Here is a 27,561-nt window from a genome sequence, read left to right as displayed (position 1 = left end):
GTCATGTGGTCTTTTTATAGGGAGGCCGCTGGCGGGCTGCATTGACTTTGTTTATTGTGACGCCTGTGGTGAATTAGACTTTATGAGTTTTCTTCCTAAATATGTGGAAAAAGCGACCAATTCTCTCAGAGAAAGATAGCTAGCATTAATTAAAAAGCATTTTCACGCTTCTGAGAAGTATGTGGAAGCACACTACAACTTAAGCATATTGTATTTAACAAGAGTGATACTTGAAGCTGCAAGGTTTGTTCCTAAAAAACATGTATTGCATTTTGGAATACGACTCTATTTCCAGGGGTTGTTATCTTGCAAAGAATATTGGAGAGTGGGAGGTTGTTTCAGTTTCATTAAGCACTACAGCCCTGGGAGCAGAGAGGCAGAGAGCTGCACTGTATATTGAAAGCCAAAGCTGCAGACATGTAATGAGTGACAAATTAAATGAGACTAATATAAGCAAGATAGAGATCTATATCTTCTTTGATAAGCATGCAGGGCATGTTCCCTCGGAGTTTGCTTCTTTTCAACTGAGTTAAGTTGGACAAAGGAGTCTTTTGATTGTCCTTTAAGCTCTTGTTGTAGCAAATCTGCTATCGTAACATGGTTTATTCAAGAGCATCATATTTGGATGACTGTGGAGAACTCCAGCTGAGTCCCAGTATTATTGAGTGCGTGTGTGAAATCGTAGCGGTGCAATTTTCGGAGCGCAGTCTTAAGTTTTTATTGATCGACCACAAAATTAAGTAGTTGATGGGGAAAAGAGTGGAATATTGATCGCATCTCAGTTGTGCTCAGACACGAAAACCAAATGTTTGCTGTGTTCCGAGGATTTGGGCATTTTTAAAGTGTGACTGCACATTAGCAATGCTGCCCAAATCTAGTTTTATTGTGAAGATAGTTCAGATAAAAAAAGGCTCTGTAAAGCAAACAATAATTTCTTGTTCACATCTTATAATAGTCTGCATCTGAAGGGTGGATAATTGTGACAGAGAATATTGCCACTTCTAATCCACTCCAGGAAAGAAGACACGGAATGAAGACAGAGACAGTCCTGCTCGTCTTTTTATGGGAAAAACAACTTTAACACTCTAACCTTGTATATAAAACCGCCCTTAAAACACCGTCCTGTATCCTTGTGCTGCTGCACTTTCCATTTATGAACACAGCTTTTAACTGGATCTAGGGATCATTTGAGATTCCACTTAGCTTAATTTTCAGTCCCAGGAGATTGCACCGTAAAAGCACAAGAGGACTGAAAATTTGATAACTTCATGTCTGCACTTTTTAAAGCATTGTTTTGGACCTTCAGACACAGGATTATGGAAGACTGTTTTAATATTAGCTCTTCCATTTTAAAATGGTGAACCATGTTCACTGAAGGACTGCTGATTCTACATGGGCATCGATACCTCTCTTCCTTTTTTCTTTTTTACATTCATACGATGCTATGATGTAATATGGAGAGAGGAGAAAGTCACAGACAATGACGAAGATTCAAGCATGAAGGCATAATGGAAATATGTCGCATAATAGAGAAACTTTATCAGAGCACTTAAAGCCAAAACTATTGATTATTGCTCCTCTGGAGCTTATGGTGAATAAATCTGCTGCGCACACACAAAGCAAAGTGTGCAGAAGGCCAATATCTCCAAGCCGTACACTTGCATCCTGTGTGACTTTTTATCAGCCAACCACACAAGGAAGAATTAAGTAGCAGATCTGTGCTTCCAAGTCACAATTCACTGAGCCAGATCACATCATCAAATGCATTTTCTGCATCGTCTGGATTTTAATTTTAACGTGCATAAAGTGTGGACGGTCTCAGCCCATGGGACTCCAAAATCTTAGTGAAATAACAACAGCCTTATGTTCTCTTTTCATCTTAAATTGACTTTTACGTCAAATTTTCACATTTAAATACATAACGTTGATGCAAAAGCAAGCTCAGGTTCTGCACAAAGGAGCGTATGTGATCTCTGGATTCACAGCTCCTACGTAGGCTTGAAAAATCTCTTTATCTGCAGAACTAAAACACTCAGCGTTTTGTTTCAAGTGTCAGAGATTTCTTTCAGAGAAGCCTTAATGTTCTGTGCAAAAACTTTACTTTGAAGCTCAGAGCAAATCCAATATCTGTCATTAGACCAGATACACTTTTTGTTCTTTAACAATCTAATTTAAACCAAAGCCAAATATTAAGTTTTAGGTCATGCTACTGAATCCACTTTACCTGTAGCAATTGTATCTATATATTTTCTTTAGGGTTGTGATCCCATTAGTTGGCTACAGGCTCACCTTTTTTTGTTAAAATATTTTAATGCATTTTGGTAATTATAAATATAAACTATTTATCTTCCCCAAGCTGTTTGCTGTGAACTGATCAACAGATTTACAGTGACTTTGCAGTAAGGGGAAAAAAATAAATGGTCTTAATTGCACCTGTCATAGTAATAATCTATTTTTAACTATAATCCATAGCATATTAAAGTCTGTGATACAAGAGCCATACCAATAATGATATATGAAATATATGAGAATTCTATTGAGAGTGAGATTATAGTTATTTTAACCTTGCAATAGCTAACTTTTAGCAGGACAAGCGCAATAATTGATACAATATGTCTGCAGGTGCTGTCTGTGCAGATGCACATGCAGGATCCTGCTGAGGTATATTGTATGCATCCTGTGTACATAAAGAAACAGTGACTTCCTGCCAAAATCTTGGAAACGCTTTATAATAACCATCATTAATAACTGGTAAACTGATAGTAAATTAAACTTAAGTTAATAACTATTATAATTTTTAGTAATTAAAAATAATGCAGTCATATCTGGTATTTTAACAGTTTGTTGTTGCACACTTTATAACATTTATATTCTATATTTAAGGTCCAGTGAGTTGGATTTAGTGGTTTCTAGCTGTAAGGTTGCAGAACTGAAACTCCTGTTTGCCAAGCATGTAGAGAAACTGCTTTGGCTGATGGAAAAATACCAATGGCCCTGGCCTCAGGAAGTGCGCCATCTTTGAACACAATTTTTATAGTGGCTAAACAGGGTAATCACATCCATTGTATGACGCCCTCCAGCCCATAGGACTATTTCCTATTGACTTACATAGCGAAAGAGACATTTATAAATCAGTGGATACGTTTTTGAACACCACCACCCCTGCAAAATGAATCCATTCAGTCCAATAACATTTGTAATGTCTTTGACTAAACTATTTTATCCCCACTCAAGTTAGCAGAGTGCTAAACCGCAAGTAGCCGGCTTGGCCACTGGCAGTCTCAAGTGCACCTGCTCTGTGGTCCACAAACTGTAACAAGCACTACCAAACATCCAGGTAATTTTATATACAGCATTTGAACTTTTTTGGCTTCATGCACCTGAGCAACTTTCAAAGGAATATAAGGGGCCCCGTCTCCAATGCCATATACAGGCTTTTTTTATACTCTCAGGCCCCCATGAAAGCCACTTAGCCTTGCAGCCAATATTTTCTCAGTTGCTATTTGCAGTATTGCAGTGAAAAAAAATCCTCTGCAACCCAAAAAACATTTTCCCTATAGATCACACCCCAAAAAAGCAACATATATTAAACTGTCGATAGAACACCTCGAACTGAAAAGAGATCAATTCTGATTCTTTCTGTGATTAATTTTTAATCAATTGAGGATTTGTGTAATTTCCTCAAGCTTAGACAAAGCTATTTAAAAATCTGTTATGTCATCACAACGTAAAGTCTGTGAGTAGGAACTCGTTGGCAGGATATACATATTCAGTGGACCACATACCACGGAAATAACTTTTATTGCCATATGTGCGAGAAGTCCATTGTAATGAAAAAGGCACGATTTTGGCATCCGTTATCTAGTTATTATTATACATCTATGCCTCATCTAGAGCCAGTGATTTATTTGTCTGCTCAGGGCTACAATAGAACAACACGGTGGACTCTGGAAGAAAAAGACGGCTCATTCTAAGGTAACGAAAACATAATGATTCTTATTTTCAAGGTGATTTTAAACTAATGAAAACAGAGTCATAAGTATTATAACTGCCAACAGAGCCCCCTAAATTCTCCACACTGAACCTTTATTATTTGTTAAAAGTTGATAACTTGTTTGTGAACCATCTATAAACATTATTGGATGGCTATTATAAAGCTGCAGCTGTTGCTGTTAAATAGCTAATAGATACTGTGAAGTGCATCTGTAAAGATTGCAACTTTATAATAGCCACTCATGTAGTGTTTGTAGATGCACTACAAAGTATTTATTACCAATTTAATTCATGGTCATCCAATAGTGTTTGTAGTAAGTTTACAATCAAAAATGGCAGTGTGCATAATTCCAAAAAGTTTCAAATAACATATAGTGTAGATACACACTGTTGAGGCGAAGATCCAAAAACAACAGATCAGCTGCACTCAGATAAATTTACATATTTCATCCAATAAAAAATGGTCATAAGCTTGATTCCTGCTTGTTTATCACACTGATTCTTTTTAGCTTAAGTGCGTTAATTTCTGTTTGTTTTACTCATACTTCATAAGTAAATCCATGTGTTAGTACTTGCTTTTTTAAAATATTTTTCCAACCAATATTAAACTATTTTAATATTGTACATAAAATTGTATGATGTATGCAACAATAAAATGTTAAGATAACATAAATCTTAGCATAATTAATAATTAGAAAATATTATTAATTATAGTTTATTTGTTTTACAGTTAAAAAAAGCATTTCACTTTTTATTTAATTATGTATTAATTTACCATCTATCAAAGATGGTATTGTAAAGTGTTACCAAAATCTTTTCACAGGTGCCATCCACAGTATCTAAACTTAAGATTATATATATATTCATATAAATATCAAACGCATGGTATTTAAATATATATTATCTTTTTTCCCAGGTGCCATCCACAGTATCTAAACTTAAAATTATATATATATATATATATATATAATGTAAGACCTGGAATACTGTAAAGTTCAAAATACCACAGAGACAACATGACAACAATGACGTGACTCTTTGACAACAGTATGTTCTGCAAAGTGTGTTCTTCAGTTCTCAACTTGTTTTTGGCTTCTCTGTACGGTGTTTGTGAATTTATCTGCATTTAAAAATGAAAGACTGCTATGGATATTATTTATTAATTAAAGCGACAACAATATTTTTTCTTCTTATTTGTATGATTGCGCTGTATATGCTTGGTATGCCTTTTGACCTGCAGTCCGTCATTGGTGGTGATGGTGATCAGAATAGTTGTTTAAGAAAGCTAGACAGTACTGTCATTTAACTTATGCAGTTAAAGTATGATTTAAATATTATGATTATTAAAAGGGCAACTATATTATTTTGTTTTTCCCTCTCCAGAGATATAGATAATATTCTGGTGTCAGTATATCCGCCTCTCTTGTGTAGCAAGAATATATTGATAGGCTGTGTCGATTGTACTACAGTACGGCAAAACTTCTGTTTAAATCTTGCAAATGAATTCATAGTGGTGATGAGTTTTGGCTTGATGTGTGTGTGATCAATATTGGTCTGATTGACATGGCTTGTAGCAACAGCCAAGGGTTTGTAGTCACTTTTACGCAGACCTTTGTCAAATAGTTGCAAATAATTCTTAGTTTGTTTGAACCAGATGGGAGGGCTCTGCAGCGTCAGCACCAATCAGATGTCGAGAGGTAAGTTTTCTAAAAAACGTACTTTATGGCTGTGTCCGCAATCTCTCACTACTCACTGCATAGTCCACTATATCGTGAATTTGCCATTTTGTAGCGCTGCTCGATTGTGTAGCGAGAATTGTCATGCCCTTTATAGTGGACTCAAAGTGCCCCACAATGCATTGTAAAAAGTACTTTACAACTGATGGTCACTAAAGGCGCAGAAACCCCAAAACTGATATAGAACTAGTGGTGACAAAGCCGACTAAAGTGTCTCCTCATATCAACGTATCTCAGCCAAAAAGTTGCACACGAACACACTGCAAAAACTTAAACCATTGGCCAACAAGCATGTGTGACAGGAAATAACTCTCTCATCTGTATTCGCAATTCAAAAAGGGAAACTGGAAAGACATCCGGACGCTTTGCAGCCCATTTTCATTTTTACAACATGATCCAGTGTTACAAGAACAAAGCATATTTATCTTGCGGCAGTGAAAAACAACAAAAAGAAGAATGTTTCTGTTTAAAAGCTTATTGGCTAAACAAATCTTACTTCATGTAATAACTTTGTTTCCACCTAACTTGCTCTTGTCTTTAGTCCTTAGTTTGCTCTCACTTTCGTTTCTTTTCTCTTGCGCTAAGCTAAACTGCTAATCAGAGTGATTTCAATCAGCGACAGACGCTGATTCGGCATGTTTAATCCCTTGAAAAAAAGACTTAAAGGTCTGACAAGGGTCAAGTGTGCAGAACCAACACAGTCTCATTCAAACTCATCAAATATTGCTGCTTTGTCAGTGCTGTTCGCTTTTGCATATGACGCAAGGTATCCTTCTGCGTCCGATGGAAACACTCCAGGATGCAGCGTCAGTTCACAGCTGTCTGAACGGTGGCGTATCAAACTGCAGCAAAGCTGCTGTCTGGCCGCATTATAAACTAATGCTGCTCACCTGCGTATCATGCCACAGTGAAAGGTATAAAAACTGATGCCACCCAGTGGCGTGTCATGCAAAAGGTGCCATTTTGCATCGATGTCCGATGGTAAAATCACTGACCAAGTGGTGATATTTTACGAGTTGGGAATGACCCAACACTGACGGACAGCAGACCGTCAGCTTGGTGTGTCAGGGCTGTCAAACAGAAAATTTGAGGACGGGTTGAAATCGTGTTGCTCTCCCTCCTCTTGTCCGTCTGCCAGCACAGCGTTGATAATATGTTTAATGTGAGCTGAACAGCACAACGCAAACGAACGCAATGCATTTTGTAACACTTATTAATTTGGGGAAAATATGCTTTATATAGTATGCATTCCTCACAAATATGCATGTTGGCATTTATTAGTAATGAACCACAGATCAAAGTTGATTCTCATGAGCTCACTTTGTAGTCCTCTTCACAAAAATGCCTAAATTAATTAAATATAAATTAATTATAAAGTGAATGATTTCGGACACAGCGTAAGTTTGCAAAGAAAAAGAAAGTATTTGCAGCTGCTGTTTGATTCAGGTCTGTTGTTTCTCTCCGTTGACTTTACATCAACTTTACATCCTATTTGTCTCTTGCCTTTTTTCTCTGTAGCAAAATATTCAGACATTGTGACCTCATGTTGCACACATTGTTTTGACTACATGTACGACTTGACCTCAAAAGCACACTACTTGAAGAACAACTGGATATTAAAAGCTTTTTTTTTCTTTGTAACATATCACCCACATGAATCATTGTCTGCCTCTTGAAGTCATGTCAGAATCTTAATGCTGTATGCTCATGTTACATTCCATTGTTTTTTGGGACACTGCTTATATTTCTGTGTGTGCTTACAGTATGAGTGATTCTTTCTTTTCCTTCTTCTTTTGTAAAATAACTCTCAACACTGTACATTATTTATGGAATAAAACATCCAAACGCTTATGTTTGAAACTTCACCTGTGGATTTTCGTTCTTTATTGTTAAACATGTGCCTCTCCAACGCGTTCTCATCCCAACTTGTAAAATACCGCCGTTTTGTCAATGGACCTAAATGTCAAAATATGATGCACTAGTTAGCCTCATGCGCTCTTTTTGGATATTAATGCACATCGTCTCAATTGACACTTTTTATAAGTATTGCGTCTTTTTGGAAAATACACTTACACCACAGGAAATGTAGAGTTTCTGCTTCTTACATGCAAACAGTCTTTTACTTAAATCACTGATAAAACACGTTTTAACGTTTATTTCGTAAAGTTTAGGCAACAAAAGCACATGATAGGTTTGGCTTAAAATGAGTACAGGTACTAACATCATGTCATATGTGAAGTGGCATACATCATGTGACATATGTTATTATTGTAGCACACTATGTTGTTATTGACGTTACTTGACTCTGACTTTTAGTTTCACACAGGAAACAAACAGCAGGCTCCTGCGTGAAAGTCCAGTGTTTGTTTGTCTGAACCACCAGCCTCTCCAGCCTAAAGGGAATTTCTTGCTCTTTACACTATGGAAGCTGCCGACAGTGTCAGAAATAGCTGTCGCTCAATGCTGTCAGCATCTGTCGCAGCTGTCGCACTGGTATTTGAAGAGTTCTGGTGTGGCCGTCGGCGGCGGAAATTCTGCAGCGGTAGCTCATTTATACTCCTTTTACATACAAAAAATAGATATATTGTAAAAGTCATTGCCTTCATACTTCCATGTGTTAGTTGTGATGGCATAGGTATAGCCAATAGATGGCTCTAGAGGGCAAAGACAAAAGTTTCCGACATCAACAAAGGGTAACGGTGGAGGAGGTCGTAATAATGTTACGTTTTAACTAGAGCAGCTTTGCAGATGTCGTGTGCTGTGCAACCATAATGTGCATTACTTTATATTTGTTACCATTATTTAAATTTCTTCTTCTTCTGACAGAAGACTTCGCATGTCTCTATTTCTAACTTTGAGCATAAATGAGCCCATAGCCGCCGTCTGTTGTGTATCATGCTGCCATGTAAGGTGCCTCTGTACATCGGTATCTGAGGCCAAAATCATTTACGAAGTTACGACAAAATCTCCCTTGAAATACGTTACACTGTCCCCAAAATTTCCCGCGGTACTGCTTCTTTTCACCTGTATCCGTAAGCTTTCAGAAAACATGCACAAATACTGTAGAAATGAATGCAGAGGACAAACAGAAGGCTGTCTGACGCCAAAATCACTGACAAAGCGTTTGTATTTGACATGTTGGGAGTGAGAACGCGTTGGCCTCTTTGCGTTCTGAATAAGATGAATGTGAAAGAAGTCTTGTGTGACGCAATATGACCGGATTGGTGGTAAAACATGGCGGCAATGAAATGTAGCTGTCAGCTGTTTTATTTATTCGGTTGTTTAATAAATCTTCCTGGTCATTTCACTCCAACAAATTAACATAAAGTTACTCATTTGTGCACTTTTATAACGGGGTAATATTCCTGCAAGCTCATTTCGTGTCAGCAAACTGCAAAGATGTTTATTGTGCTTTTTTAAAACAGATGGAAAATCATGAAAGCAACCCAATGCTATCATGTGAAAAAGTCTTTTTTTAAATCCACACTAACTTCTATTTTGGCATTTATCACCACCATAACAGTGTTCACAGTTTAGCCAGTTGGCCGTGTAACTGCAAGACAACCCTGTATGAGAAATGTCCTTGAATGAACCTGTTTGGAGTAAATCCCTGGCACTTGGATAATCACGAAAGCTGGGAAACCTGCATTGTCCGATGGCTCATGAAAACTCCGGCTCGCTCATATCTGCGAGCGGAGTCTTTGAAATGATTAGTCAAAGGATTTTCCACCAGTGCCTTGTTCAGCCATGTTACGTAAGATGGGCAATTCCCTGGGGATGATCGAGATCTGTTATTGAACTTCACATAAGCGAGCGTAATCGTCCACAGTTGGCCCTAATTGTGCTTTGAAAACACCTTAAATTGGGCAAAAGTGCTTTGATGAATCCCATGGGGGCGAGAAGAAAAAAAAAAGCTGCAGTAGTGAAAATTGGCAGCCCCTTAGAAAGCACGGCTCGCTCAACATTTGCCTTAAAAGATTGAGCTGCCGATCAGATTTTGGGATTCAGGTAACCAACATCTTGTGGTGTTGTTGAGACAGATGTTGCACCTGCTCTTGTAAATCTTGAATTCATAATGCTCCCTCTCTTTCTGCCCCCCCTTCTCTCTCTCTCTCTCTCTCTCTGCTTCCAAGACTCATGGCTGTGGAGGATGAGTTAAGGGGAGGACCCGTGATTGAGCCAAAAACCAGGATTTTCGCTGATCAGGTCTGTGCTTCTTCCCTCGTCGAGTCTGTCCGATGGCCTGTGCTATCTTCTCCGCTATCCCCCTCTTCCTCTCTTTTTTCCCTGCTACTGTTATTATTTGCGTGTGTGTGTGTGGTCCCTCTGACTGTCTCGGCCCGTCCCTGCCCCGTCCCTGTGTTTGGGTTTGACTGCCATCTTGTCCGCCAACATAACCTGGGAGCTTTGGAGATCAGAGAGCGTTGCTGTTTGCATTCCTCGGCTCGAGCTATCGAGGTGGTCTGTGAGCATTATCTCGGCCTGTGATGATGTTTCTGTGTCAGATGTTTCTGCCGAGCATGACGAGGTTAAACCTGTTTCACACATGATGTAGAACCAGACTGAGGCTCAGGTTATTGAACAGCTGAGCCCCCATAATGCCGCGTACTGGTTGTGGTGGTGGTGTTGTGTCTTCAGGAGCTTCCCTCTTTAGTGGTTTTCATTTCATGCTGTTAACCTGCCCCATTTCTGACCCTGTCAAAGTGAACGGGCCCACCTCTGAGCATGACTCATGCTGCAAATACAGTGTGTGTGTGTATGTGTGTGTGAACAGGCATATATGCTGTATGTATGTATATATGTATGTATATATGTGCATATGTGTTAAGAATGGAAGAGGTAAATCAGCTCACTCATGCACAGGGATGTGGATATTTTTTTTTAAATGATACCCAGCAGTGGTAGAATAAGTATACTCAGATATTTTAATTTAGCAGCAGTGCAGTAATACTCAAATTTAACGAACGTTCCTGCAACATTCATTCATTCATTTAAATAACGTCCCTATGAGGTTAAATGCTGACTAAGATGTTATGATATAACTGCAACATTGTGAGGATGTTTTGGTGACATTGAGAGGTGACAGATTATAGAATGTTCTTTTTTATACAATGTTTCCACAATATTACATTAGAACATGGAAAGAACATTTTCAAAGTAACATTCAAAACACGTTGCTGAGGCCTGAGATTACAGACCATTTTTATGGAAATGTAATGTAATGACATATGTTAATAACAACAACAAAAACATTTTTAACATTTTTTTATGTTTATAGAGAATGTTACCCTAACTTTAAGATAAACATTCTGGGAACTAAAAGAAAACTTGCCACTGAAAACATTACTAACACATTGCATTGGTTGCATTTTACCATTCTCAGAACGTTTTTTGAACCAAAAATTGTTCGCTGGGTAAGTGCTGGACAAGAGATCATGCAAAAGTCCTCACACCAGACTGTGCTCTCATAAACGTTTAATTAAATTACCACCGAGGTGAAGCTTGGAGCTTTATCATCAGTCTGATGAAGCGTCTGAAGCTTAAAACATCACCTTGGTGGTAATTTATTTCAATATTTATGGATGCATAGTGCAGTGTGTTGACTCTTTATTTCGTAGGCTACCAATGTAACCTGTGATCTGTGGTGGTTTTATCGATTAATCTCTCACCAATTAAATTATCAGTGATTTGGCTTATAAAATGGCATAAAACAGCGTAAAAAAGTCTGATCATAGTTTCCTAGAGCCCAAAATGCCCCCTCATTGTTGATTTGTTTTGTCCGACAAACTGCCAGAAACCCAAACATTTTCAGTTTATTGTCATGTAAAACAAAGAAAATCAACTAATTCTCAAATTTGAGAACCTAAGCTGCACAGAACATTTTGAGGTTTTGCTAAAAAATGACTAATGATTTATTTATTATCAAAGTGTTTGCTGATTAATTATCTTTGGACTAATTATTAGTTTCGTGTTGCATGGTCCTATTTGCATTGTGTATTGTGTTTTCTGGAAACCCATTTGGGGCTCCAGATGGATAAAGTTTGCAGCGTAGGTAGGACGATGGCTGGAGTGCCATAAAGTGTAGGCAATTAGGAAAAAGTATGTGGGCTATGATTTAGTGCAAATTAGCACCAAAATAGATGAAAGGGAGAATGCACAATGAATCATGTTGAGTCTTGTTTACTGTCAGTGAAAAAGGTGTTGTACCTGTTTTATGGGGCTTAACATACTCATATAATATTATTCTGTTTTAAAAAGATGTAAGTCTGTTACACAAAAAAGTAGTAAAAAAAAAAAAAAAAAAAAAAAAAATATATAACAATAACAATATTATTATAAGTAGTAGTAATAATTTTAATGATGATGATGATAGTAATAATAATGTTTTTTTTCTTTTTAGGCATCACTAATGCACAATTAATATAGATGTACATGAGCAGTAAATCTATGACTGAATAAAAGAGAATTTTTACATTGAATCACTAACGCCAAACTTTATTGTTTCTCTTTTAACAACCAGAGTTAGTTGGTGGACATTTGAGACACTGAGTTTTTAAAACCTAATAAAAGAATTGTTTAACAGGCTTGTAAGTCTGTGAAGAACCATTAAGGAGAGTGTTAAGGCCTTATACCAGCATTTAGCTGCAACATATGGCTTCATATCTACCAGTGACAGTTTAAGCTCCAATACTGCCTTGACAACACTGTTTATTGGATTACAGAAGAGCACAGTGCGAGCAGCCGCCTGCTTAACATTCAAACTATGCTGGAGGTTATCTGCAAGCTGCAGGGCACCTTCACCGCCGTGTTTAAAGGAGGAGCGTAAAACTACTACATTTATAGAGTCCTTATTGCCAACAGATCACACCATATAACGTGAATTTTCCCTTTACTCATCTGTACCATGTTTATGTCATATTTAAGATACTTAAATATGGTATTAAAATGTAGAAGTCTCATTCTAACGTTAAAGCAGCTGAAAAAATCTGATGAAAGACAGGTGGACAAATCTTTCAGGCGCTGTTTTCAGGATATGAAAAATCTTAATCAGAGCACAGAGACAGAAGTGATTTGTTAAAAGAATAAGTGATAAAAAGTTGATTAAAAGCTGACCCGAGCCAAAGAATCTTTGTGGTCAAAAAAATAAAAGTATCTGTGTTTTTATCAGTGGAAGGCAAACATCTGTACAATATAACGCAGTTCAAAACAAACGAGACTTTACAGCCGTGTGAGCGCGTCTGCGAGGCTGTGCTCAGGAACAATGGTTTTAAGGTACAAGGTAACTTTATTGTCATTTTACTTATACGTAGTTTAAGAAAAAATTAAAGGGTAAAGGGAAAAGTATTAGGGATCCTCATGATTATTATAGATCGAGAGGGGGACTTAAATATCTGTACAAAGTTTCAAGGCAATTTATCCAATAGTTGTTGAGATATTTCACCAAAAACGACTGATGATAATCTCATGGTGGCTCTAGTGGGAAAGTCAGAGGATCACCAGAATCACTGAGATGTATCCTTTGGGGAGCTTTAACATCGTAACAAAATTTTATGACAATCGATTAAGCATTTATTGAGATATTTCAGTAGGTTCGTTGAAGTGCTCCTTTAGTCTAAATGCAGCTCTCTGTGCTTCTCTGATGCTGTTCTGTCGGAAATAGCTTTAAAGCTTCTGTTTTGATAAACCACGGCACTGAAGACGAGCAGACAGCTCAGTCCAGTGTGACGACACTCAGCTTTATTGGGTGAGACTGGTGCACACGCTGCAGCTGAGAGAGGCAGCGGTACATTAATAGGGAGTGAAAAGGGAGAGCATGATGCCATTGTTTCCTCAGGCCACTGCTACCAGCTTCCAAAACAACACCCCTCACTTAATTAGACCTCACATAATAACACAGGTGCAGGACGCCATAATACTTCCCACAACAGCATCCTGATGCCTCCGAAACAAACTTACACTGCAAAAAGTTTACTTCCCTCCAGACATTTTTGAGATTTGAGAACTGCTGTCAAAAGGACATGAAGGCATTAGTAACTATTGTTTAAGTAAAGAAAACACACGTCAGCATCTGATATGCTGACAACAGCCAAATAATGAAAAGTCTTTAAAGGAAGGCTTCACTCATAAAATGATCATTAGTATATTAACTCTTTGAAACCTGAGAAAATTGCTTTGATTTCTTAAATAAAAAAGCATATGGTCCCAAAATTAGCAAGATAAGTACAAATTTACAAGAGAATTACCTGGAAAAGTGAAAAAATAAAATAAAATAACATCCTGTCATTACAGTAACGAATTATGTTTTTCAATAGAGGCGAAATATATTTCATTTGATGATGTATTAACATAGATTTATAATGTAAAACAATTTAGATACTGAATAGCCCTTTAAGGATATTAGTGCCAGTTAAAAGACTTTTACATAAACCTTTCACAGTATCTGGCAGTTATGTTGTTTTTTACTGTTATATAGATAATTTTTAAAGCCTTCCTTAAGATCTCATTAAACTTGGTGGACTTTTATTTGATCAGCTGGTGTCAGCAAGTCGTATTTAATGAGGAAACGGCTCCCTGAGCTCACAGTGACATTAATCATCAGTGTTTCAATCATAAAAGTGTTGACAGGACTCTTTTAGCCGTGCTTATTGTTCCTGACTGTTGGTCATTTTAGAGTGTGTGTGTGTGTGTGTGTGTGTGTGTGTGTGTGTGTGTGTGTGTGTGTGTGTGTGTGTGTGTGTGTGTGTGTGTGTGTGTGTGTGTGTGTGTGTGTGTGTGTGTGCACATGCGTATGGCGTGGTGTGTGTTACAGTGAAGTGCAGGAATCCTTTTTTCTGTTGTTTCTGTGTTTATGCAGATATAATTCTGGGTTCTCCAAGTCTGTGTATATATTTATCTTCATAGAGTAGATGATTGCATGTTTGATAAACGCATGTTCTTTGACGCTTCTGAAACCAGGAAACATGCCAGCTTCAGCTTTCTAAAGTCTATTGGATTAATCAGCCGCTTTCAGCTGCAGATGTCATTTGGAGTGCATGATTTAATGACTTTCTTTTGCTAAGCATGATTTCTGTTAATGACACACTGCATGGCGAGCTGCTTTAATGCTTTCAGCCTGTTGGGTTGTCTGATAAAACTGTGTGTGAATGGTTGCCATTATCTATGTAAATGTGCGTTGGTAAGCATTTTCACGTATATTTATGTCCTTTTCTTTCTGTTCACGTTTTGTTGTACATTGTGTATGTATTGTTTTGGGTGGCTGATGTTTTCCTCAGCTTCCTCCTCCTTCTGCCTCCTGCTTTCAATCCTCCTCTCCTTTCCTCTCCTCTCCTCTCCTCCTATGTTGATGAGATACGGTGATTTCTCTTAGGGGAGGCGTCAGTCCATCCTAGTGCAGCCCCGTCTCGCGCCTGTCCCACCCCGAGTAACCAGGTAATAAACAAACCGGCAAACTCTCACTCTCCATCCATAACCTGCTGCCTCTTTTCCACTTCTACTGTTCTCTATGTGCGTCCCTGTCCATACGCAGCACCCTGTGAACTCACTGCAAGCCAGCACACTGACAGGCCCACTTACTTTTCCATTTATCTTTCAGGGAAAAGAGGTCCGTCACAGAGTGTTTGGACAGAGGTTACTTGAAGGGCACACCTCTGTGTTGAAAGAGTGACAACAAAACATTTCAAAGATTTAAAGCCGCACTAAAAAACTTGGCAGCGAGCGGCGTTCATCTGAAATATGTCTGAAGCGTAGTAACCATAAATCATGTATTGCAGTGTCAGTGCACAGCACCGGGCCGACGGTGCACTTTTTATCTAATGACACCAAATGCACGGGAGAGGCTGGAAATTGAATGAAGGTGAATAAAAGTTTGGATGAACACGGTTGCTGCCATTTACAGTTAGCTGTTCAAAACACGGAGCATTAGCCTCACACACAAAAAGAGTCTGTGTGTAAAGTCAAGACAAACTGTGGCAAATCAAGACCATTTGTGTGTTTTTTCTTATAGCAGACAAACGAAGTTGGCCAGCTGCTTTAGCTACTAAATGGATAACACACTGTACAACTAAAGTCTTGGTTGTACATACATAATTACAGTGAAAGACGTAAGCGGCAAATTTGAAAACTTGCTTAATAAAACATTAATAAAAGGCTCAACTGGACTGTGACAAATGAGATGAGTCAAATGAATCAAAAGGACCTGACATGTTTCAGAAAATATTATCATTTTTCTAGAAGTCCTGGATTATGATTTAACTTGCTTTATTCTCACCACAGTAACTTGGGACTTGCTCGAGACTTGACGGATAGGACTTGAGACTTGCTTGTCATGTGTGATCTCTGACAGTTACACCCTCTAAAGGTGGCTGTGCGAGGACAAGTTGAAAAGCTTTTTCAGGCACCTCCTGAAGCAAGTCCCATTAATATTTCCATATTGTTACATGACTCACAGTTGTAGCATTTCTATGGCTACAACCTTCCTTTATTACTTTACTTTTATTTACTTTACCCCCATTGAGTCATCAGTGCAAAAGATTAACAATCAGCAACATGTTTTTTATGCTCGTCTTGCCTTATGCAGCTTTAAAGTCTTTTCTTCTCTGACAAATAACAAAAAATTGAAATTTATGCACAGTGTTGTATGAAGTGAGCTTCCTTCTCCTTCACCACACAAAAAAAGTGACATTTTCTTTGTTTTGCCAAATTGTTGTCACCCTCCCAACACAAAAGCGTGCCTTCTTGTATCAGCTTGTAACTCTACAAATATTCTGTGACACACCTCCAATAGGAAGCAAGTTTTGGATTACATGAGATAAATTAGGAGCTTTTTCAAAATATTAAACATCAAATGTTTTGTGTGTGACTGTTGCAGCCCTCTGCAAGTGAAAATGCCATCGCTTGCACACACACACACACACACACACACACACACACACACACACACACGCACACAATTCAGCCATAACCAGCAACCCACAGACATACAGTATGCCAACATTTATTATTCGCAAATGATTTCCATGTCATATACGGAGACCTTCCTGTAACTCTTTGCATTGGGTAAAATGTGGAAATGCAGAGAAATACAAAATAATCAATGGATGCCATTGATTTATAAGCTCCGATATTTTCAGATGTTGGCATTTGCAAATATTCAACTCAAAGTTTCATCACATTTAATAGACACCGCATGTTTTTCACTTGTCTTTGGTTCACCCTTTGAAACCTAAACAAATTGGCCTGTTTTCTCTCAAAAACATGGAAAGAAGGCAATGAGCAACTTAACGGGAAATTACCTCATATTAGCAAGAAATTACTAAAACAAAAAAGACCTGAAAATTTGCCAAAAAAAAGAAAAAACAAAAGGAGTAAAGCAATTAGCAAATTTGCTGATTGTCTTATTCTGCAACTTTTCTAAAGAAGTCAAACCGATTTGATCAAGTTTCAAAGGTTAAATGCTTATGAAACGCGTCTGAATGCAGAGCAATAAAAGTGATGTTGATCCAGGTTTCATAGGGTTAACTTTGAATATACTGAATATTATAAACAGTAGTTAACAATACTAACAAATACAGCATTACCGTTACATATGCAAACAGAATGCAGATTTCATGTGGTTCATAATAGCACCATGGCAAGGCATTAGTTAATCAATAAACAGATACTAAATATTCTTTTTAGACAATTTTGAATGCAAAATTGTGACTTTCTGCAAATCAGCTACATTAAAAGAATCTGAATTTAAAGAGAATACACACAATGATGTTAAACTGTTCCACAGACTTTTACTCCAGATTTGTGAACAAGCGATCAGACACATAATGTTACATTTTGAGCCATTTTGGAATCTCGGGTTAACCACTAAAGGGTTGAAAATGTACAGAAAATGTAACTATAATAATAATTGCTATATATTAAAAAAAAATGTTACAGAATTATAATGAATTTTACGCACCTTTTATTTTAGACTTCCCTTATTAAATAATTTTTATTTCATTTTAAATTGTATTTATTTGTTTTCAGGTATTTTTTTTGTACTTTTTGATGATTTTTTACAAAATTTTGGGTCATTGCTCATTGCATTTTGTTTTTCAAAAGTTATCAAGCCAGTTTGCTCTGTTTCCAAAGGGTTAAATACCTGGTTTAAAAACAGGCCCAAAACATGGAGAGATTCTTGTTGACAAATCTGTCAGAAAGTTTAAGGAATATTGTGGGAGTTCTCTTTTATTCTAGATTATTTTTGAGCCGCTGTGTTTTCTTACACATATTTCCATCCAGTTTTTCATCCCTCCCAGCACGCCCTCAGATAAATAACCGGAATTATGGGAAATCTCCGTATCTGACCCGATCCTTCCCTGAAGAACACTGATTTAATGTGCACATGTTTTTGTGTGTTTTTCTGTGTGTGTTTCCTTGTGATATTTATGTGTCTGTGTATGTGTTTGGCACCTGGGCACATTATTTGGTTGAGTGGTGGCGTAGGACACTTGTTTTGAGGATGTGTGAAATGCATTTTTGTTTTATTTTGCATCAGAGTTAGAGCTCTTCACCTGGCACGGTAGTCATGTTAAGCCATACAGTGCAGGGGGTTCTTTAACAATATATAAGTCGATTAAACCAACACTTACAGCAAAGGTGGAGGTGAGGAAGATTTTTGCTCTATAGACATCCACGATTCAAATTGATTGGAGATTGGAGGATGATGGGTAAGAACCTGTGTGTACGCTACTCTTTCTGCATCATTATTACACACCTAACATTTCCACTAAGTGTTTTGTGTTTCTGTCTCCAGTACCCCCAATTTTTATTAGCATAAAAAACACTCTAAGCTGTAATTGAATGCACCAAGTAATCAAACACTACAGCCCACAGAGAGTGAAGCAAGTTTGGTAAGTTTTTAAAACAAAAGGATGTCAGTAATGCCATGTCTTTGTTCAGCTGCTTGATTTCTTGAGTTTAATAGACATGTGTTATGGTCTACACATGGATATTAAATGACACTGTTGGTCGTGTTTGAGAGTAACGAGAACTGTTAGTGGAGTCATGTTACTGGCATCCTGTAACTGTCTGTAGATACTGTGGCTGTTCATAGCACCAGTTAGCAACTGAGTATGTTTTCATTCATTTTGGTTCTGATTGAGAAGAGAAAAGGCCCGCTAATTCACATCAAAGTTTGGGGTAATTTTTTTTCGTTCTTCTCCTCAGTTTTTCTTTTTTCTTTTTCTTTTTTAAAGTGAAATGGAAACACCCTCCACTCACGATGGACACACCCATCAGATACAGTTTATCCAGTGCTTATTTGATTCATTTTCTCTACTGGATGCAGACCAAACTATCCTTCCTACTTCCTGTCTTTCCCCTCTAAAGCGCGCCATTTCCATCCATGTTCCAGTATCTCATACTTCTTGTATGTAAGCATTAAAGTGGTATCTAATGTCATTTCCAGTGCTTGATAAAGAAGAAAACTTATTGCACATAAGCTCTTTAAGAAGGCTCTGCACTCATACATTCTCAGAGTCTCTGTAATTATGTCTAGACACCACACAGCAAATGTGCCAGCCAAGATAAATCAAGTGCAATTATTTCAAGAGGTTCCACCAGAGGTCTGATGGTAAAACTGTGATTTTTCAGCTTTCAAAATGCTTCTATATTCAAATCATCTTGCAGTAGCTCTTGGATACATTTAAGTACCATCGTGAATAGAGTCCTCATAGTTGTCTATTGGCACAATAACCCAATTGTTTTCTCTTCCCACTGCTCCTACACAGACGTCAGGGAAGACGACTGGGAGCGAAGGCTTGCAAACAGTCTTTGATATAAACTAATAATGAAACTAGTCTTGCATTGCTGTTATTCTGCATCAAATGTAGGTAAGAAAGGATGGCAAAAACCAAACTGTGATTTAATCGCCGATCAAAAGCTCCAACCCAGGATGAGCACCCGTGCAGCAGCTCATTGCAATAGAGTGCTCCAGGAATGAGTCCTTAAACCTGAAAATGAGTTAGCATTTTAGCACTTCTGGTTCCTTCACTTAAAGTCAATGGTATTTTTTCAACACGTTCTTATTCTGAACTCGTAAAATAATGCTGCTTTGCAGTGGAAATCCACGTCTACATATTATGCTCGAGGTATTCTCTATGTTCTGGGATGCTGCCACCATGATGTTAACACAAGCACATGGTGGGATTACACTGAGGTTATGTTTAGGCAACAAAAGCATATGGAAAACAACGTCAGGACGTCAACAAATGCATATGCTGACACGGATGATTAGAATTAGGCGACTTGTTAGAGATGGTTAGGTCTGGGGAAAGGAGGCACATTAGTAGCAGTAGGAAAAAAAAATCACATTCACACAGGAAGCGAGCATCAGACTCCTTTCCTGCAAAGCTGACATACCAACACTTTTCATTCCAAGTTGTCAGATTTTGCCATTTTGCAGTGGACTTCCACTTCTTTATATTATGCTTTAGATATCCTGCATCTGCTCTTTAAGTTTTAGGATGCAACTAACGTGATGCACATGATGGGATTAAGCTACATGTGGTTATGTTTAGGCAACAAAAAACCAATGCTGGAACGTCAACAAATTCACATGCTGGCACTGCAAAAGCAGCTTTATTTGATGACTTCAAATGAGGCAGTTTTGTCATCTGCACATTTCTGAAAAGTTAGGGCATTTTCGATGGAAAGCACTCTGAGCCGCTGCATGAAAAAGGCATAGTGCACAGAAAAAAGACACTAGGCGCTGCACCACTGTGTGAACGCATGCCCTTAGGCATCAAAAATCATACATGTGGTGTTAATTTTTTCCATGATTATCTTGTTGAACAAAACATGTAACTTTCATAAAAGTTTGTTTCAGCAGTTATTCAAAAGCAACAGAAAAATCCCATAGGCTTTTTGACGAAGGAACCAGTGCGTCGCTAACCTCCTCGTCGGCCTGCAGAAAAGCGTTATCCCTGGAGCACTCTATGTAGTCAATGGGTTTGGGTTTGACATTTTGGTTGGTGATTTTTGACAGGTTTGGATTTCCTGCCATAAATCTATAGGATGCACTTTTACCTTGCTTTTTTAAATTTGGCGCTGAGCTCTTTGTGGTTCTTTTGCATGTTTTTAGCAGCAGGCTGATGCTACAGAATGTGCTGTTAAGATGTTTATAGAAGCCGTAAGTGTGGAATTCTCCTATAGTCTTTGATTTAAAATAGCTATACAAGCTCGCACATTTACATAGAAACGTATTGACTGACACCCGATAAACACTCCTTGCTACTCATCCAAAGAGGATCAGGACCCTTTGACCTCAAGAATTTTAATTCCCCTTCATCCCCCTTTTCCCTGTGCCCCTTTTTTCTGTGCTGCCATTTCTATTGGTGTACGCCATGCATCAACTTCAAAACTCATTCGGCTCTTTCTCTTTCCTCTTCCTGTCTCTCTCTCTCCCTTTTTTGTGATGTTCTTCCAACCCGTCATCACTTGTCTTTTTGTTTTCTAATTCCTCCTTACTTTGCTTCTGCCATCGCTTTTACATGTGCCCATTTCAACCGGTTCTTTGTCAATGTTTGATGTTTTCCACACAATTCACAAACCCCTCTCTGGTGATTTTCCTCCTTCTCATCTTTACTTCCTCCCACGCTCTCTTACACCTCTTCAACATGTGATTTTTCCCTCTACATGTCACGATATCTGCCTTGATTGGACATCTCCTTTACGACTCCTCACATCCCTGCCATCGCTCATTGAATGGCCTCTCTCCTACGACCATCTCTCCCCTGCTCCCGCTCCTCTTTCCCCTCCCCTCTCTCTCTATCTCACTAGGAGGACCAGCTTTCCTCCCTGGGTTATGCAGACCCCGGTGTGAAAACTGAAGGTGGAGGGGGAGGAGGAGGAGGACAAGGAGGAGGAGGAGGAGCGGTAACCGACGACCTCAGAGTTTCTTCCTCGGGCATTTCCTCTGACAGCTCGCCCCACAATGGAGTCCTCCCTCAAACTGTAGACCCTCCCTCTCTACCCGCTCCTCATCAACATCCTAGTCAGAATGGAGAGCTCCGTGGCAGCCAAACATCCTCCCCCATGACAACCTCACAGGCAACCGGAACAACGGCAACAACAGCAACCACAGGCATAGCAGAAGAAGGGGGAGTAGGTCAAACACAACACTGAGCCAAATCAGAGAGAGACGACACAAAAGAGAAAAAAAAAACCAAAAAAAAAAACTGTCCCCCATCTTTCCCCGTTTAGAAAACAATCCGCCGTAGATATTCTGATTCCCGAGAGAGAGAAGAAAAGTGTGCGGGAGACGAGTAGTGATCACACAGCGACTGTACAGTGCATAATACATGAACACACACCACAAAGGGCTCTTCAACGGACACTTGTTCTCTTGACGCTCACACGGAGCTTCAGTTCGTATCAGTCTTGCAGGACAAGATAATGATACCTTATCACACGCAGTCAAATAAAGCATTTGAAGCCAATATGTGAACACCTGTGCACTCGTTGCGGCTTCATGAGGAACAAGTACACGTAAGGAACAAGCGCTATAGAATGTCTTGCACCCCAAAGACTTCATAGTAGCCATTAGCAAGTGCTATAAGCTAGCTTATAGTCACCCTTGACTCCCATGGATGTAGGTGCATTAAATATATCCTGAACACGCCAGGCTGCAAATTGTTTAGGCCGAGATGTTGGTGATGTAGTCTGGCTTTCTTAGTGCCTTTGAGTGTTTTTCAACAGGGTTTTCCAATAGAGATCTGATGGATGGAGTTAGCTTTGCTAGTGAGAAAAATGATCTGAAAACAGAGATTCAAAGACACAAGATCAAAGCGTCGAAGACATTTTTGAAGACTTTTTTCCTCTCTTTTTTTTTCCAATCTAAGGGACTTCTTGTTTTTTTGGACTGAGCTCGTGCAATTTTTCTCTTCTCAATCTCAGAACCGATATGTGATAAACTGGTGCTAAACAGAAACAAATGGTGCCATTTTTCCAAGTCAAATGTCTGTGTCTGCCATAGCACTGCCTCTTTCATGATTCACTCACTGTCTTTTCTCTCTCTCTCTCTCTCTCTCTCTCTCTCTCTTTCCTGCGATTTGTCTTTGACAGGACTTTATCCCCCCCAGTATGTTTTGTATGTGTCTTTGTCTTTGTTCTTTGTGCATCCTGTTGTGTTCTTATGTCCAACCGGGATGTTGGTGGTTTCCATATCTGTGTCTTTTTTTTTTTTTTTTAGAAGCTCCCTCCTCCAATCTCTGGTTTTACTTACAGTTAATAAAAGCAGCTCCCGGCTCTGAAAATTGATGCATAATCTATGGAACGGGTCAAATTTGTGGAGCCCCAAAGTGCTATTTTCAGTGTACCCATAAAGTAAAAAGTAAATTTCTTTTTCCATTAATTGAAGCTACGTTGAATGAAATGGATGAATGGAGTTTAAAGGGTTTTTTTCAGTTAAAACATGTTGGTCAATTGTGTTCACATACGGAAGACAAATGGTGCCATTATTAATTATCTTTATTCCGCTTTTTTTTTTAATGGTTTCCTCTAACAATTTTCACCAAAACTAATGTTGTAACTGCATACAAATACTAACCACAGATTAGTAGTCTGCCCCACATTTTACTACATTTTGTCACAGTAGACATCGCCAGTGTGACATAATAACAAGGGTCATTTTATGTGTGAATTTTAACCATTTAGGTTTGCCTGCCATTAAGTGCCTGGGATAAATATATTGAGCATCCTTTGGCCAGTAGACTAGCTAGTCATCGACCAAATGCACATTATAATGCCTTGCTTAAGACAACAAGAATATATGACACCCCTGATGCTTAAAAATCAGTATTCAGTGTTACATACAGTATCAGTGTGACATACTTCTTTGTGTCCATAATTTGAAGTTTCATTTCAAAATGAAAAAAAGGCTGGCATCTATTTCTGAAACCATTTGCATTAAAACAAATTTTAAATTTTAGAAATACTGTACGATGTGTTTTTGAAATGAACTCTTCAGTCTCTCATGTGTCAAATGCTGAAAAGTCTTTGAAATGTCTGTAATGTGTATCCATATTCCTTCATTTTGTGTATGAACTGTCCGTTGTAAGTCTGGATGTGAACTTGTTTTTGTGTCCGTAATAGCCTCACACACTGGTGTCGCTCTGAAACAACTCAGCTTGTTTAGACGTTGAACCAAGAAGAGTTTAAGAGCTTCACATCAGCTCTGTGTCAGCCATTTTTCTCTTTAAAGTAAACAAACCACTTATTTTGCAGTGTCAGCGGCCAACACGGCCGACGCTAGCACTTTGTAGGCCAGTGCTAACTGATTAGCTTACTCTCAATGAATGTTTAACTGTTGAACCACCAAATGTTAATAATGCTAGTACGCAGGGAAAGATTGTCTTCTCTTTAGACAGCTTGTAGGGCTACTTTTTTCTTGTGAAATACCTTGTGTGTGAAGAATGTTGGATTCAAAGCGGTCTAGGTTCAGTGTCTTTTTCAGAGGATGTAAGATGATCCGTGATTGAGAAATTAACATTGCTGTGAAAATACCTCAGTGACTCAGGTAAACAAGCAGTTGCCTCAGAGCTGAACACACACAAAAAATAAATATATATATTTAGAAAAAGAGTCCAGCTTTGGAAAGACTGCCACCATGCAGATACTCGGTCTCTCGCTATGCTTCAATAGCACCTGATCAAGCACCCTCCCCCGTTTCTTCTCTCTCTCTGTCTCCCCTTTTTGTCTCCCCCTAGCCACTCTCACAGCTTCATGGAGGACAATGTGGAACCTAATTGGCTGATGCACCATCGGCAGTCCGCAGGGTGGCATAGCCAAATGTCCAGAGCCCTCTCTCGTGACGCGATTGGCTGACAAAGGGAGAACTTGGGGCATTGGTCCCATTCTCTTTGCTCTAAGGATGGTGCAGAGCCCCAGCGGACCATGTAAGGAAATGCTGGGTTGTTTTTTGTTTTGTTTTTTAAATTTTTTTAATTTTTACCTTGGCCCTCTCTCTCTGATTTGATAACAGGATTTTTTCTTAAATGTGTTTGACGCCTCGTGGTTGGATTTTACTTTTAAAAAGGTAGGCTGGACACACATTGGCGTTTGTTAGCCTGCCGAGCATGCAAAGAACAGCTATGCAGTCTGATCAATCAGCAGAACGGAGGAACACAAAGGCCAAGGAAGGCAAGACGCCCAAAATGAGAGAGAGGGGAGGTGTATTGTGGGTAAGATGTATTTCAAAGGTGCTTGACTTCTCTTAAAATTTCAGTCAAAGCTGATTTACTTTCAGAGCATTTATCTCTCTCTCTCTTTCTCTCTTATAGTCTTTTCAAATTACCCTTTGATTCCTCTTCATCTACTCACTCTTTATCTATCTAGGATTCTCAAAGCATTATTTAACCGCTTCATTTTCACTCCAATTTAGACACTTTCTCGACTCATATAGTTTTAGCTCTTCCGTTTCGACTCTCTTTCAGACTTTGATTTTAAAGGAAACTAAATATGCACAGCCTAATACAACAAGTGAAACTGCTTCAGAACAAAACTCTTGCTTCAATGAAGACTTTGAAAAACCGGACAGAATGTTATTATTTATATTTCTATGCTTATTCTTACAATAGTCTTTAAAAGAAAAAAAGAAACTCTTCATCAGAAATCTTCCGGAGCAGATATTTATTTCTTGATATAGATAGATGCCTCTATCTAATGGAAGTTCATAAATAATCCATTTTATATGAACCAAGTTTTCTTACTAAGACAATCCTGTGGAGTGAATCTTTGCCCTGAAGGACTGTGACAAAAGGGACAAATTTGTGTTTTACCTACTCCCCTTACAGCAGTTTGCACGTTGCTGTGACCTGTGCCCCCCCCCTTGCCCTCTTCCTATTGGTTATAATCATTCAAAACAAAAATAAAAGTGGACGGATGTTTCTCGCCCAACAATCGCCATGGAGCTCTCCATTTTACGGACGATGTGAAAGTCTTTGGATGAGGACATTCTTATTGTTTTGTACTCCACTTTCGACTATGTGTCTGTAGAGTTTTAGCCGAGCGGAGGATGAACTCTTGGTTTCAGTGTGGCCACATTTCTGCAGTCAAATCGCTGTAAAACTCCCCATTTATTTCATGGACCCCACTGACACCAGTCTGAGTTGAAATCCCCGCAAATTTCCACTTACGACTGAACCGACGACAGAGAGAGATATGTTAGAGGTCCTGCTGAAACGAGTGAATGTGTTTGTATATAAGTGTGCGTACTGGCTAAATCTTTGTGTATATACTGGATAAATGTGTATATATGGTATGTCTATGTGTATATACAGTTTGTTTGTATATGCAGAGTGTACAGTTATTTTTCCTCTAATGTTTCTCTCTCTTTCTATGAATAGGTCTTCTCAAGTTACCAGTACTGAGGCATGGAAAGGTTTTTAAATGAGCTGTCAGAGGCACTTTGTGTGCAGACTCAGAATATCAGCAAGGTCTGTCACTTAACAGCTGCATTCTCGAAGCTCTCGTACAAGAAGTAACTCACATAATCTTAAAGCTTGCACTCATTTTCTGACCAACTAAAAAGCTTTTCTAAGTAGATTTGGGTGACCAAGCAATGTTTGTACATATATAGACTAAGACAATTTTTTTCCAGAAACCTCCATTTGCATTTCTTTGAAGAATTCTCGACCTGTTTTTGAGTTCTTGCGTATCTGACTTTCACTTTAGGTTCCTATGGTATATGTTTGCAGCGGTTGTCATTCAGAGTTATATATTTATTCCGACAACCCTTATATATTTCTTGAAATTTTGTTCCCCAAATTCTGCCTCTCATGGAGCCGTCTAACCTTTTGTTGAGACTCGGATAGACCGGCGAATCCTTCCATGAAATATACTGTCATTACTTAACATTGCTTGTTTTTGTATAGGTCCTTACTAAATAAGTGTGCCTCCCCCCTTATACTCTTACTAACCTTAGATCCATTCTCTCCTCCGGTCACTCATCTTCATACCCCTTGACAAGCCATAGCCCCCCTCCCCAAAACTCCTCTATTGTTGTTTTGACAGGACAGACATTTGGGGATTTTGTGTATATTAATGGAAGAGTGGTGTTGAAGAGTGTATTGCAGTTGTATATGGATTTGTTATGAATGTGGATATTCTGATCATTGAATTATTATTGTAATAATGATAATAATTATTGCCATTTTGAGTTTGTTGATTAATTCCTTTGATGCGGTTGATGAAGATGCCATTGTTCCTCTTTTTCTTTTTTTTTTCTTTTTTTTTTGGAATACACCGGAATTTATATTTTTCGGGTGGGTGAATCTGGAGATAGAAATACGTAAATAAATAAATAAATAAATAAACAAATAATTAAATTCTTAACCTGCTGTGGAAATGTGTGTTCTATTTCTTGATGCACTAACTTTTCAAAGTATCTGTCCATTTCAGATTAATTCTGGTGATAGACTATATTTTTCTTATATTCAACAAATATCAACACCGTTGTCCATGCCAAATTCAGACTTGGCTGCACATGGTTCTCAATATGGCTGTCAGCTAGCAGATAACAGTGCTAACTCCATAAACAGCGCTAAATAACAGCAGTAGTGCTGACAGAGCAAACGGTGTTAACCACAATGATTTCCCAATATCAGTGTTTGCTGCCATACGAGTGCAGTGAAAAGCGACAGTAAGGAGCTAGTACGTGGGATAATACCAACATGCTCTCACTCCGAACTTGTCACTTGGTGCCACTCTGTCAGTGACATCCATGTTTACCTATGACGTTTTAGGTCTCCCTCTGCGTCAGCTGCGTACGCTTTGGGATGTCGGATGTCTTTAAGTAAAT

The 27,561-nt window shown here is 38.5% G+C and overlaps 1 protein-coding gene across 1 annotated transcript in view; it reads left to right on the top strand.

The window, feature by feature from the left end:
* The window catches only part of syngap1b (synaptic Ras GTPase activating protein 1b), a 181,496-nt gene extending 157,856 nt beyond the window's left edge, over positions 1 to 23,640 (top strand). Inside the window, exons 20-21 of the mRNA XM_042489498.1 lie at positions 9,863 to 9,935; positions 21,543 to 23,640. Of these exons, the coding sequence (XP_042345432.1) occupies positions 9,863 to 9,935; positions 21,543 to 21,887 (418 nt within the window). The 3' untranslated portion in view covers positions 21,888 to 23,640. The remainder of the gene's footprint in view (positions 1 to 9,862; positions 9,936 to 21,542) is intronic.
* The last annotated feature ends 3,921 nt before the right edge of the window (positions 23,641 to 27,561 follow it).

This window comes from Plectropomus leopardus, chromosome 7 (assembly GCF_008729295.1).
Source record: "Plectropomus leopardus isolate mb chromosome 7, YSFRI_Pleo_2.0, whole genome shotgun sequence".
Taxonomy (NCBI): domain Eukaryota; kingdom Metazoa; phylum Chordata; class Actinopteri; order Perciformes; family Serranidae; genus Plectropomus; species Plectropomus leopardus.
Note: the sequence above shows the minus strand (reverse complement) of the source record. Positions and strands in the feature narration are given on the sequence as shown.